General features: G+C 38.5%; 3 protein-coding genes across 3 annotated transcripts in view; 1 reads left to right on the top strand and 2 right to left on the bottom strand.

The window, feature by feature from the left end:
• Positions 1-46: 46 nt before the first annotated feature.
• Positions 47-1,308, bottom strand: LOC131436813 (diphthine methyl ester synthase-like). The gene is made up of 2 exons (XM_058605746.1): positions 1,099-1,308; positions 47-1,039 (listed from the first exon to the last, which is right to left on the bottom strand). Exons 1-2 carry the CDS (start codon positions 1,231-1,233, stop codon positions 308-310), a joined length of 867 nt encoding a protein of 288 aa, XP_058461729.1. The 5' UTR covers positions 1,234-1,308; the 3' UTR covers positions 47-307.
• A 4,026-nt stretch (positions 1,309-5,334) lies between these two features.
• LOC131434289 (DNA polymerase epsilon subunit 2) lies at positions 5,335-7,210 on the top strand. Its single transcript, XM_058600982.1, has 3 exons — positions 5,335-5,539; positions 5,603-6,821; positions 6,892-7,210. The coding sequence occupies exons 1-3, from the start codon at positions 5,469-5,471 to the stop codon at positions 7,153-7,155; spliced, it is 1,554 nt and encodes a 517-aa protein (XP_058456965.1). The 5' UTR covers positions 5,335-5,468; the 3' UTR covers positions 7,156-7,210.
• Positions 7,211-9,954: 2,744 nt separating this feature from the next.
• LOC131436792 (hypoxia-inducible factor prolyl hydroxylase) overlaps positions 9,955-14,081 on the bottom strand; it is a 33,158-nt gene continuing 29,031 nt past the window's right edge. The window contains exons 5-6 of the mRNA XM_058605713.1: positions 11,324-11,463; positions 9,955-11,252 (exon numbers count right to left, since the gene is read on the bottom strand). Coding sequence (XP_058461696.1) covers positions 11,039-11,252; positions 11,324-11,463 — 354 coding nt within the window. The 3' untranslated portion in view covers positions 9,955-11,038. The remainder of the gene's footprint in view (positions 11,253-11,323; positions 11,464-14,081) is intronic.

The following is a 14,081-nucleotide window of genomic DNA, read 5'->3' as shown; positions in this document are numbered from 1 at the left end:
TCGTAAGGTCATAAAGAACTTAAAACAAAAATGCCCTGCTATGTAGATTCTACATCGTTGATTAGTCTTATATGCTATTCAAAATTGACCAATGCCGGAAATGAGATTCGTAGTGATACGAATATCGTTAAATTATCGTAACGCACAATGAATTGGGAATGCTTTTTCTTTCCTATGGTGTAGCTGGTATTGCAAAATATGAAAAAAAGAAACTGTTATACTTTATGTCCACTTTATTAAAATATAAGTTTGGACAAAAAAAAAAACTTTTAACAATATCGAAACCCAATCGTTCAGTGATGACGGTTTACTCTCGTATGGCATTTTTAAGTAACTGGTTCAAATCTCCTTCGCAAAACTGTTGCAAATAATTTGCCTCCATTGGATGTATCCCCGGAGCCGGAATGATGAGTGAATGTAGTGGTCCGCCAAGGTCCGCTTTTATCATTTCTTGTAAGGTACAAGCTTTTATCGTTTGAGTATCGTGACCGACTCGTGCTAGACCCACCACGACGGTCCGTTCGGATAGTTCCGCCCGACATGATTCGTTTTCATTATCCCTGTGCTCTTGGACTAACTGAAACAGTATTTCAGAAGCTTCGCTGCAACTCATGAAACGTGGCGGTTCGTAAACACGAACCTTTTTCGTTAGTGACTCTATGGTTGGTTCCTTCACTCGAATGTCCAACAGGCAAAGCGTATGTAGCCCATGTTTTATGTTAGCTAGAATCTTATCATAAAAGCTAGCAGGACGCCAGGTATCGGTCCAGTACGGGATGGACACTGTTTCACCAAAGTGATACAACTGAAGGCCGCAACAACCCACTGCATTCATAATAGAAGCATTGTGAACCACAAGCGAAGGAATATTCATTTCTTTTGCTCGTAGTAACAAGTCCGCATGAGTCGTTGCACCGAAGGGGTCACCCACAACTAGGAAAGCAATTTCCTCATGCTCCGCGCCGTGAAGGATAGAATCAGCTCCCTGTTCAACCAGTTCACGGTCTGCGATAATTAGCTCACGACCATAGAACTCTTCCTATAATTAAAAACCACATCGAAAGAGATCGAATTTGTTTCGAACTGTATTTGTCTTACCAATTTTTCCTGTCCGCATGTCAGGACTGATGTGTACGATTCCAAATATACTCGCCTACATCTTCGCACGATTTCTAATCCTTTGACAGTTATGTCCTTTGGATCACCCAAACCGAGCCCGATCACGTAAAACATGTTGTTGTTGTTGTTGTTGATGTTGTATGTGTTTGCGATTGGCCCGAGGATCTTGCCTCATAAACGACATGCGTGAATTCCCCACTAACGTGAATTCTACGACTAAAGCTTCCACCAACCAAAAAGCATTTCCGTAAAATCGAACTGCTACCTTAATATTGGCCGACTAGAAAGCTTAAAAAAATCGATCTACCCAATTCTCTCTACCGGCAGGTATCGGAAGCAGGAAAGCAGCAAAACCTGAACTCACCGACTAAAGGTCAACTAACCAGAGTAACAACCAGAGATGCCATTTATACAGATTTATCTGTATTATACAGATTTTTACATACGCTACAGAATACAGGTTTGGTACAGATTTTCTAAATTCAATACGGATTTCATAAGAAGCAAAAAAGCTTTTTCGTATGAGCAAACTATTAGTATTTGAATGCAGTGATAAGAAGCAAACTCTTGGCATTACATTCCTTTTGTGGAATTTGACCTTTCTGTTCCAACAGACAGATGGAAAGAATTATTGCTCATTGAATCTACAATTCTATAGCCACATCTTTGAACATCATTTCATTGTTGATATTTAATTTTATTAGAGAATACCGGCCCCCTGTGACGACGTCATCTTGATGAGATTAAAATCGGAACTTCAAAATCAGCTGATTGCACCGTAAACAAACAAACAGTAATGCATTTGTTCAACGCGTTCACCTTGTTTAGTGCACGAAAATGAGTGAACTTTGAGTCGATTCTCTCACAATAACTTGTCGGTTTACCTAAAATCAAAGACATCATATTAACAAGATATCCAGCTCTGACATTTCCCGAACAAATCATTGGCAACATCCTTTTTTGCGAACATGGCGCCCTCAGGCGAGTCCGCATCGAATCTCGTACATAGAAGTATGGGGAGAGAAATGTCAAATTCGTGCGCGCCAAAATAGCAGCACTGTGCATCCATACAATTGACATGATATGTTGAATGTGATGCCGTGCGATGGCGTTGCTGAACTGAAGATTGAGTTCGCTCCAAGCTGACAGAGTCTGCTAAAATACAGCAGACAGTGTTTTGGGACATCAAGTGGAGATAATTTTCACAATTTGAGAGTCGCGATGAGTATCAAAACATCGCAGTGGTTGGAACTCGAAACGCGAGGGGCTCAACGTAATCGGTATACTTTCGAATGGATGGTGCTCACATACCGGTGTCAGATGGCTGGAGAATACAGATAATAAGATTTTTATACAAAGTAATACAGATTTCCTATAAAAAAAATCTAGCATCTCTGGTGACGACAGCTGTTCGTTTGGAATGACAACTTTGTTCCAAACACGCTTAAAAATAGTTACTCCAAAATGAGTAAGATCCCACTCATCTACAGAAAAAGCGGAACAACTCTAATATAATCCTTAGTTACTCAAATTTGAGTTCTTTCACTGGAAACGATGTTTGGGCAAAATCTACTCTTTTACTGAGTAATGCTTTATTTGTACATGTGCCAAAAATAGAAAAATTGACACTCAAATTTTGAGTGAAATTTTATTCCACATATACCAAATTTGCGTAAAAATTGCTCCTTTTCTGAGTGTATTGTACTAAAACATAATAAGAATTTTACACGCATTACTTAAAATAACCGTACTGTGTTTATTTATTGTTCCGTTTACAATTGATTTCTAACTCGAGACATCATATCAAGTGGCGGTCACTTGTTAGTAGTGTGTCAATCGCACATTAACTTACATATTAGCAATTCTCAGGCACCAATCAGATACTTATTCCTCATACATGACATTTGAGCACATTCGTTTCCATTCTGAAGTACAATACGGAGCACTCCTGGACACAATATCTGCGTCGATTGCACAAACAAGAGAACAGTTTTTCATTTCGGTTTTTGCAGACAAATCACCGTTCGTGTTAAGCGACTCGCCCTTGAAATACGCGATCTCTAGAACAAAAAAAAAGAACCTGTTGCTACAAAGGGTTATTACACCTTTTAGACTGATCTTGCGAAAAGTAACATAAAAACGAGTTCATGCGTTAAACTCAACTTTAGAGTAAGAGTTACTCATTATCATTGATGGTAACTACACAATTTTTGACGTTGAAAATGAGTAACTAATACTCAAACTCTGAGTAACTTTTTCTAAGCGTGAAATAACAGACGAACTGTCAATTACAATGTAAAGCTAACGAAACTACCAATATTTCGGATTAAATGTTCAGAACGGAAATAAACGCCAAGATACGCAGATGCATACAGAGTGTATGTTGAGGTTATGGACAAATCACGACGCATGAACAAATTTTAAATTGAGTCACTTCTACGGAAGGGTAAATATAGAAATTATATAATTGATCTGAAATATCTCGGTAAGAATAACATCATTTTCACTCATTGTTTCCGACATGCAAATCTCCTAACATCGGAACCGCCTGGAGTCACATGGTTATAAGTAAAGAGCAAATAATCAGAAATTGAGTGATTACCCAGTATTGGACGTCTACCGTCTCAATTGATGGGTTACTGTAGAGTACATATAACCAGAGTGACGACAGCAAACGACCTGTCAAATACAATGTGAAGCTAACGAAACTGCCAACTTTTCGGATTGAATGCTTTGAATTGTTACATTAATGATGTGGAGTCGTCACTCTGGTTATAGGCACTCTAGGTTACTGAAAAAAATGAGAAACTCCTTCGACAAAGTATAAGTATAACCTTTCGAACAAAATTTGAATTTGAAAGGTGAAGTATTGTAAAGGTGAGTTGGAATCTTAAGAAAGTGGCTTAGATACATAACAGGTGGCAATAGTAGTACCCTTGTTTCCAACTTATGGTAAATTTGTGATTTACATAGGATTTTGAAAATTTGTGCCTGTATATATGGTATCTGTGACTATATATTTGAACGTTAAAATTTGTATTTATACAATGAATATTCCATTTGGTGGTTGGTGAGCTATGGTCAAGAAGCTCACGTTTCGCTGGCTTTTACAGTTGTCGTTACCCACCACCATCGAACATCGCACGTGTCGTGCACGAAAGCACGGAGCACGACGAATGCCTGATACTCAGAGGACGGGATATATCGGTGTTTGATTTCCAACCACGAACATAGAACCTACAAGGTTTTTCTGGTACTAAGAGGCGAATGACCTTTAGGTTTAAGTCTATGATCGGATCACATGAAATGTCCGATACTCTTTATCACCCAATCGGGAAGCCGTCGACTAGAAATGGCCTTGTTTGGAATCTCTTCGCTCTTTTGTTCTAGCGATACATAATTAAAACGTAAAACTTTTTCAGGTTAAGATGATTGATGCAAATGGAGCCGAATTGTCCGATGACGGCCTGATTGAAGCGCTACGATCGGGCCGATATCGTGCTCATTTGGTCAGATACGGCTCGACAATAGTCACTGGGATTTGGTGCACATGAGCCCAGTAAATTAGAACATCGGACGCATCGTGCACGAAAGCTTTTGATTGCGTTTCGAGCTTACATAGTGTATCGGTAGAACAAAAGAGTGAAGATATACTAAAGCAGAGAGCGGATATTCAATACTCAGGTGATGAGATATATCGGGGTTGGATTTCCAACCTCAAACATAGGGCCAGAGTTTTTCTGGCCCTAAGAGGCGAATGACCTAAAGGTTAAAGCCTCCATGATTGAGACATGACACAGACAATGTTTAACACTCTTGCACACCCTATCGGGGAGACGTCGGCTCGAAAATGCCTTGTTTGATATTCCTTCGCTCTGTTTCTCTAGCGATACATAATGTAAACATAAAGCTTTTTTAGGTCGACGCGATTGATGCAAATGGTGCAGAATTGTCCGATGACGGGCCGATCGAAGCGCTACAATCGGCCCTATATCGTGCTCAATCGGTCCGATAATCGGGCCGATGCGGGTCGACAACATCCACCGGGAGCGTTTTACTTGCTCGATATTAAGGTGGCAGTTCGATTGAAATGATATTTTTAATCAAAAATTTATAGGTCAAAAATCGGCAAAATGCCGAGAAATCGGTTTACCTGGCAACGTTGGGTGAAAGCTCTGGACGGGAAGTTCACGTTAATCATCCTGAGCGCGCGCTTTTGGCCTGCAATGAGCTCTGTTTTGTTACATGAGAAAAATCGCCAAAAAAAAAATTTTTTTTATTAAAATTTTTGTTTAAACAACTTAACAATATTCTTTTTCGTCCAGATTTCGTTAGTCGTATAAATTATTATGAGTGACCTAGCCAAGCTGAAAACTCAAATCGTATCCCGATTTAACATTAGCGGGTTCCAAATTCGAAGGTTTGTTATTTGTAATCGGAAATCAGACTGTCGTTGAATGCTTTTTTGTCGGTTTTACCACAGCGAGGCAAGTATTTTCCTAGCTCAACAAATCACATCACTATCGGGTGCGGATCAGAAACGATGGATACAGAACATTGCCAATCACGTCCAGGGACAAAGCCTTGAGCTGCCTGTCGTGGAGAAGAAACACATCGAACTGGCAATCAAAGATGCAAACAACACCGGCCTTGAGGACAATGAGTCTGTGTTTGCAGTGATAAATGCGTATGACGTTCCTAAGTTCCGTTACTGCGAAGATAAGCGAAAGTTTATTCCGGCAAGTGGATCACGCGGATTACTTCCCGGACCGGATGTCAAATCGGAGTACATTCGCGATAGATACCTGATGCTATGGCAGAAAACCAGTCGTCATGAAATGTTCAACACTAGTAAAATTTGCCTTAACAATAATGTAAAACGTTTGGCACTGAGGAAAATCGAGACACTGTTATCGAGCTCCAAAATGAATGATGTAGTAATTTTAGGACTATTGACCCAGCTGACCGAAGGCAAATTTTACTTAGAAGATCCGACCGGAGTTGTTCCGATAGATATAAGCGAGACAGCGTTTTCGTCCGGGCTTTTTTGCGAAGGATGCTTCGTTTTGGCATGTGGAAAGTTTCGTGATGGAATATTGAAAATCGATGAGATGGGATTCCCCGTAACCGAGCTGGCCTCGAGCAGTCGGGCGTTTTTCGGTACGGTTAACACCTGGGGTGGCCGTTCCAAGAGTCTTCTGAAGTATTCGCGCAATCTTGCAGAATTGGAGAAAAACAATAGTGGCGATAGCTTAGTGTTTTTGGCCGACTGTTGGTTGGATAATCCGGTTGTGCTGGAGAAGTTAAAAATGCTACTGCAGGGGTATAATGAGTACCCACCGGTGGCCATCGTTTTGATGGGACCGTTCGCCAAGTTAAATGAAAATGTGTACTCATTGAAGGGTCGTTTTCAGGCGCTAGGTGATATTCTGTCCGGTTGTGAACGTCTGAAAATGGAAACTGATGTGGTTTTGGTGCCATCATGTGATGATCCCGCAGCGGCTAATATCTTACCACGGCCACCTCTTCCCGAATGTTTGGTAGGTGACTTGAAAAAGCGATACCCACGTATTGTACTAGCAACCAATCCATGTCGGTTGCAGTACTGCACACAGCAGATCGTGGTCTTTCGAGCAGACTTGGTGACGAAATTGTGTCGTAATACGATACACTTTCCCAAGAGCGGCCAACTGGAAGATCATGTAAGAAGCATTGCAGGGCGCCTACTGCATGTGACATGTTATAAGATTTGTTTCTTTTTTGTTCCAACAGTTCGCCCGAACACTCATCAGTCAGGGAACGTTGGTTCCACTGAATCCGATAGTACTTCCCGTACACTGGAACTACGACTTAGCGCTGTCACTGTACCCACTGCCGGATTTGATTGTTGTCGGAGATCCCTGTCAGGCCTTTCAGACCACCGAGCAGGAATGTACCGTAATGAATACGGGCTCGTTTCCAAAATCCAAGTATGCCTTCAAAGTGTATATTCCATCTTCGCGGACCATCGAAGATTCACAAATTCCGGATGATTGAAACAGGTTTTTTAAAGAATTAGATTATCACTTATTATGAAAAGGACGGGTTATCAATCTGTTTTTTAAACCTCCGAACGCCATTTTTATGTTTATGATCGCATACACATTAGTTCACAATTAAGCTCTTTTAAGTTGTAATAAATCATGTTATTTACGTTTGTTCTAAATGTAAATTAAATTTTGGACGTTTATATTGTTAACTTGCAGCTGCAATACATTTTGAACTCCTATCGTTTTGGCTACCTGTGCAGCCATGGCCACCAGACGGCTACCAAAATTGATTCAGTGACGGTTGTCAAATCCAATTTGACAAAACAAAGTCGCCTGTATCTAAGTTAGCCAAGCGTTTTATTCTTCTCGTCTTCGCTGAAAATGTCAAAGATTTCAATGTGGACAAATCCTGGTGGATACGGTTGTAAAGGGTGATTTTTTAAGAGCTTGAGAACTTTTTTAAACAATAAAACGCATAAAATTTGCAAAATCTCATCGGTTCTTTATTTTAAACGTTAGATTGGTACATGACATTTACTTTTTGAAGATAATTTCATTTAAATGTTGACCGCGGCTGCGTCTTAGGTGGTCCATTCGGAAAGTCCAATTTTGGGCAACTTTTTCGAGCATTTCGGCCGGAATAGCCCGAATTTCTTCGGAAATGTTGTCTTCCAAAGCTGGAATAGTTACTGGCTTATTTCTGTAGACTTTAGACTTGACGTAGCCCCACAAAAAATAGTCTAAAGGCGTCAAATCGCATGATCTTGGTGGCCAACTTACCGGTCCATTTCTTGAGATGAATTGTTCTCCGAAGTTTTCCCTCAAAATGGCCATAGAATCGCGAGCTGTGTGGCATGTAGCGCCATCTTGTTGAAACCACATGTCAACCAAGTTCAGTTCTTCCATTTTTGGCAACAAAAAGTTTGTTAGCATCGAACGATAGCGATCGCCATTCACTGTAACGTTGCGTCCAACAGCATCTTTGAAAAAATACGGTCCAATGATTCCACCAGCGTACAAACCACACCAAACAGTGCATTTTTCGGGATGCATGGGCAGTTCTTGAACGGCTTCTGGTTGCTCTTCACTCCAAATGCGGCAATTTTGCTTATTTACGTAGCCATTCAACCAGAAATGAGCCTCATCGCTGCACAAAATTTGTCGATAAAAAAGCGGACTTTCCGAATGGACCACCTAAGACGCAGCCGCGGTCAACATTTAAATAAAAATATCTTCAAAAAGTAAATGTCATGTACCAATCTAACGTTTAAAATAAAGAACCGATGAGATTTTGCAAATTTTATGCGTTTTATTGTTTAAAAAAGTTCTCAAGCTCTTAAAAAATCACCCTGTATATCTGGCAGCGGTGAGGCAGTCGGTCACCAGAATGTCTGCCAGTCATATTTTTCCAGCTGGCAGCGTTTAGTCAGCCTTGCGTTTGCGGGATTCTGTATTTCGATAGAATCGGATTTTGTCGAACGAATGTAAAAATGTGCATTCTCTAATTCGATCGAGTGATGGTACTCTCGGTCAGTTTTAGACTCTCAAACAAATTTTGGATGTTATGTTAAAATGAAAAGATTTTTTCCACTTACAACATTTAAACTCTATAGTATACTCAGGCAAAAAATATATGCAATTTCATAATGATTTCGTATGGTTTTTAGCCACAAGAATATCGTATGAGAATCATAAGAACGCCTTATGAAGTCACGAAAAATGGAATTGCAAAAAAAAGCCTTACCTCATACGAAATTTTTAGGAACATTGTGCGAAATTTTTTTATGACAAACTTCTCTCATGTACTGTGGAATTTATAAGTTGTTCGTATGAAAACTATAATAGTGATAGATGAGATGTATATTGCAGAGGTATATATTTCATATTAATCTTATCAAATGGTGATTTTAATGATTATTGATGCATCATAAGATTTGCCTTATGATTTTCACTACTCAGTTTGCCTGAGTGCATGGTTATTTTTGACAGATCGATGGTTATTTTCCGACACTGAAAAAAATCTTGCAATGAAAATTCTAATATTAATTTGAAATTATTTCCAGTGGAAAATAAACCCAAATCTCGGTTGATTTTTCATTAGGGCGCATAAGCAAATGACAGTTTCTCTTTAATCACTCTCTCTTTCGATTATTGTGATGTGATTAAGAAGATTTTCTTTGATATCACTATTCTGTTTGAAAGTCGAAAGTTTCGGGTATCATTTCATGCAAAGAGTTGAGTGATAAACGTGGAAACCGCTTGGTAAATAATAGAAGAGAAAGTAAACAAAGAGAAACTGTCACTTGCTTATACGCTCTTTTGAAAAATTAGTCGGGAAATAACTTTCCGTTCGTCAAATTTTGAAATGGGCCGCAAATTTAGTTAAATTTAACTACTCGACACAAAATAACCGCTCAAGTTTCAGATTTTAACCAACTGTTAAAATTAACCCTTAGGCTAAAATTTGACAGTCGACTAGTTATTTTGTCATTGTCAAAAATAACCCTGCTCGAAAGCATGGTTATTTTTTACAGATCGATGGCTATTTTCCGACACTGAAAAAAATCTTCAAGAAAATTCTAATTTAGACCTTTAGTAAAAATTTCTTGTGTGTAATTTCTTTTTATGCACAAACTATTAAACAATACTTCATTCGTCAAGCTAACCTAAAAATGGCGGAAATTCATAGAAGACTGATATGTGAGTATAAAAGCAGAACACTAGATTGTGAAAAACACATTTCACGTCACTACTAGTTGGTTTGGAAAATAAATTCGGATATTGGAATAGATTCAAAACTGCTCGATTACTGTTTCTGTTAAGAAATTATAACTTTCAATTTTGCATATTTATTACAACTCTTGAGTCCTCTGTCAAATGTATCTCACATATACCCGCATTCATATTTTGTGAATTATATTTCGACAAACAAACGAAAAGATCCTTTCCGAAGGGGTTTGTGTTAGTATGAAAGATCACAAAGATTTCAAATTTTCCCTATTAGTGATAAGACTCAAAACGAGAATGGTGAATTTATAATTTTTATATACTAGCTACTATTTATTCTCATTAATCTGCATCTGCTGAGAGTCAAATCACTAGTTTTTAAACGTTCAAACGGAATTAAACCTAACCTAAGCGTATGAAAATAATCTGTTTCCGTATTGGTTACAATTTGACTATGAAACAAACCTGGTTCGTTGTTAAACGTATTTTATTTTTTTGCCCAAACTATAGATCCGATAGATGGCACACCTCAAGACCATTGCGAGGAAAGTATGAAATTCTGTTGTTAATATGTGTTGGGATCGAGTTGGTGATCTGCGCATTCAGCGAGTAACAAGTTTGTTTAGGAATAACCATTCACAACTCCCACGTAATGATTAATGCTTCTATGTTTGTTACATAAACGAGATGAGCTTCGCTGGGCCCAGGTCTGTCGTAAACGCGGGACACTGTTTGAAACAGTTTTTATTAAAAATTAACATTTGACTACCTGCTCAAGTTGCGTTTGTCCTACTCACTATCGCTATTTTGTTACACATAAAACAAAGAATACGTTGGAAAAATATACACGATATAATAACAATTTGATTTGCATCATAATCATTAGAAGAGTATCACATTTTTTGGTATCTTAAATAAAACATTCGATTCGCAAAAAATATCTTCATCTGGTCACATTGGAAGAAGAAGAAGAAACGTTAGTCCTCATTCTCAACGATGATCTGTGCAAGAAACTATGACCGTCGTTGATGACCAATTTAGGTATCCTGTATGTTTTTTCCGGAACACACGGAACGAGGACAGTCATTGATAAGCCAACGTAACTGCTGCTGCTATCAAACATCAAACAACCCTATCTAACAAGCGAACCATCATTCCGCGCATCACGCACTGAACCGACTGTCAAAATCTCGCTGATAGCGCAACCGGGCCGACTCACGTTCCTCCGCATCCAGATACCACAAAGTGATGGCATAACGTGTTCGATGCGCGGGCTGTACCTCATGTGGGTTCCTTCGGTCGGACCAGAAAAATAGAATCCTATCGAAAATGGGCTCAATGTCGGCCACCCGATCGTGACATCCCTCTGGGAAAATTCTGTCAGCGCGATGAAAAAAAAAACACAAATAATTCTTTATTCAATACCCATCAATGTTCGGGCTACTCACCGCAAGAGGCCACCACTCTGCTGAACATCCCAGTTGAGATTTAGATAGTAGATTGCGGTGATGCAGCGACCATCTCGGTTCGGATTGTCCACATGTTTGACGTAGTGAGAGCCGGAACCAGGGTAACACGCAACCATTGCCTGAGAAAAAAAATAGATTACAGGTTCCCGCATGAAGAGATTGTAGAGTTATTCAAAGTAAACCACACACCAAGTAACACCTGATTTTGGAAACCACATGCCGACTAATTCGATAATCGGACGTGTGACCTTGCTGGTAGATTTTAGCGATAAAAAGAACCACGGCACACATTCATCCGTCCGTAGCACTTGCTCATTTGTTCTCTGCGACCCTTCGAGCAGCACACGCTCGAGTATTTTTCGCAAGAAAAACAGTACTTTGCGCCAGTAGTGCAGAATTTTGGCGTACGTGACTTTACCGGTGCCGTCGTACGCTTGAAGTGTGATTGCAGAGAGAAAAAAAGGCTCAACGAAGCGCAATGAAGAAAAAGGAAAAATATTCCACAATCCAAGCAACCAACCGCGCTCTCTCACTCATCCACCCGTAGTTGGGGAAATCGTGCAGTCCTCCTCACAGTTGTTGCGCTTTTTTTTTTTTTTTTTTTTTTAAATAACTGTTTATTGGAATATGAGTTAAAATTAAATTATTAAGATTTAAATTGGGTGTTCAGCCACAAGTGGTGACTTTTCAGCCCTGTTATATATATATATGATTTGGTTATTACCATGAAGACATCATTTGCTTCCGCAATTCTGAGATTTTTGTGTAGGGAAAATTCTAAACCTACTTGTATTGTGTAATGGGGAAAAGGAACTTATATACTAACTTACTAACTAATACAGAGAGCGAATCGATTCAATTGAAGATTGCATCGATTTTTGTCGGAATTTGCTTATAATATTATGTGACATTACATCTAATGGTTCTATATTTGTGAGTCTGCGTAACTCATTTGTACTAAACCAGGGAGGACGCTTCAGAATCATTTTCAGAATTTTATTCTGAATCCTTTGAAGCGTTTTCTTCCTGGTGGAACAACAGCTTGACCAAATTGGTACCGCATAAAGCATGGCTGGTCTGAAAATTTGTTTATAAATTAACAATTTGTTTTTTAGACAGAGCTTAGAATTTCTGTTTATAAGAGGATATAAACATTTAATATATTTATTACACTTTGCCTGGATTCCTTCAATGTGATCCTTGAAAGTGAGTTTTTTGTCATACGTTAAACCTAAGTATTTAGCTTGATCAGACCATGTCAATTCCAAGCCATTCAATTTGAGAATGTGATTATTGTTTGGTTTAAGAAAAGAAGCTCTTGGCTTGTGAGGAAAGATAATTAATTGCGTTTTTGCTGCATTTGGTTTAATTTTCCATTTTGACAGATAATCACTGAAAATATTTAAACTTCTTTGTAGGCGACTGCAGATCACTCTTAGATTTCTACCTGTGGCTAACAGACTTGTGTCGTCACAGAATAGCGATTTCTGACAACCAACGGGTAGATTTGGAAGATCAGAAGTGAAAATATTATACAAGATTGGAGCTACACTCGAACCCTGCGGAACACCGGCTCGTACAGGTAGCAATTCAGATTTACAATTCTGATAGCTAACCTGAAGAGTACGATCAGTTAAATAATTTTGAATCATTTTGATCAAATAAATAGGAAACTGGAAATCAGACATTTTTGCTATTAAACCTTTGTGCCAAACACTGTCGAATGCTTTTTCTATGTCTAGAAGAGCAACTCCAGTGGATAACCCAGAAGATTTATTTGATTTTATCATGTTCGTTACTCTGACAAGTTGATGAGTAGTTGAATGTTCATGACGAAATCCAAACTGCTCTGGTAAAAAAATTGAATTCTCATTTATATGAGTCATCATTCTTAACAAGATATTTTTTTCAAAAAGTTTACTGATAGAAGAAAGTAAGCTAATTGGGCGATAACTTGATGTTTCTGCTGGGTATTTATCAGGTTTTAGGATAGGAATTACTTTAGCGTTTTTCCATCTTTTTGGGAAGTAAGCTAATGAAAAACACTTGTTGAAAATTTTAACCAGGAGTCTCAAGGCAACATCGGGAAGATTTTTAATGAGAATATTAAAAATTTCATCATTACCAGGAGCCTTCATGTTTTTAAGTTTTCTAATAATTGATTTAATTTCATCAAAATTCGTCTCAATAATGTCATCGTGTGATAACACTTGGGTTGAAATATGATCATATTTCAGTGAGACTTCATTTTCAATAGGACTCACAACGTTCAAATTAAAATTGTGGACACTCTCGAACTGCTGAGCAAGTTTTTGAGCTTTTTCGCCATTTGTAAGAAGTATTTGATTTCCTTCCTTGAGAGCAGGAATAGGTTTCTGAGGTTTCTTAAGAACCTTAGAAAGTTTCCAGAAAGGTTTAGAATATGGTTTAATTTGTTCAACTTCTTTAGCGAAATTTTCATTTCGCAAAAGAGTAAATCTATGTTTAATTTCTTTTTGTAAATCCTTAACTATGTTTTTCATAGCAGGATCACGAGAACGTTGATATTGTCGTCGACGAACATTCTTCAACCGAATGAGCAGTTGAAGATTGTCATCGATGATAGGAGAATTTAATTTAGTTTGAGCTTTGGGAACTGAAAGATTTCTAGCTTCGATAATATAATGATTCAAATTATCAATTGCTGTGTCGATATCCGCAGAATTTTCTAAAATAGTTTCATGATCCACATGATTTT

Source organism: Malaya genurostris, chromosome 1 (assembly GCF_030247185.1).
Source record: "Malaya genurostris strain Urasoe2022 chromosome 1, Malgen_1.1, whole genome shotgun sequence".
Taxonomy (NCBI): domain Eukaryota; kingdom Metazoa; phylum Arthropoda; class Insecta; order Diptera; family Culicidae; genus Malaya; species Malaya genurostris.
This window is presented reverse-complemented; position numbering and strand designations above follow the sequence as displayed.

Bases quoted from the DNA above. Each gene is read 5' to 3' on its own strand.
- LOC131434289 (XM_058600982.1), top strand. From the start codon at position 5,469: ATGAGTGACCTAGCCAAGCTGAAAACTCAAATCGTATCCCGATTTAAC. The intron at 5,540-5,602 runs GTTTGTTATTTG...GTTTTACCACAG, and splicing joins AGCGGGTTCCAAATTCGAAG to CGAGGCAAGTATTTTCCTAG. The intron at 6,822-6,891 runs GTAAGAAGCATT...TTGTTCCAACAG, and splicing joins GCGGCCAACTGGAAGATCAT to TTCGCCCGAACACTCATCAG.
- LOC131436813 (XM_058605746.1), bottom strand. From the start codon at position 1,233: ATGTTTTACGTGATCGGGCTCGGTTTGGGTGATCCAAAGGACATAACT. The intron at 1,040-1,098 runs GTAAGACAAATA...TTTTAATTATAG, and splicing joins CATGCGGACAGGAAAAATTG to GAAGAGTTCTATGGTCGTGA.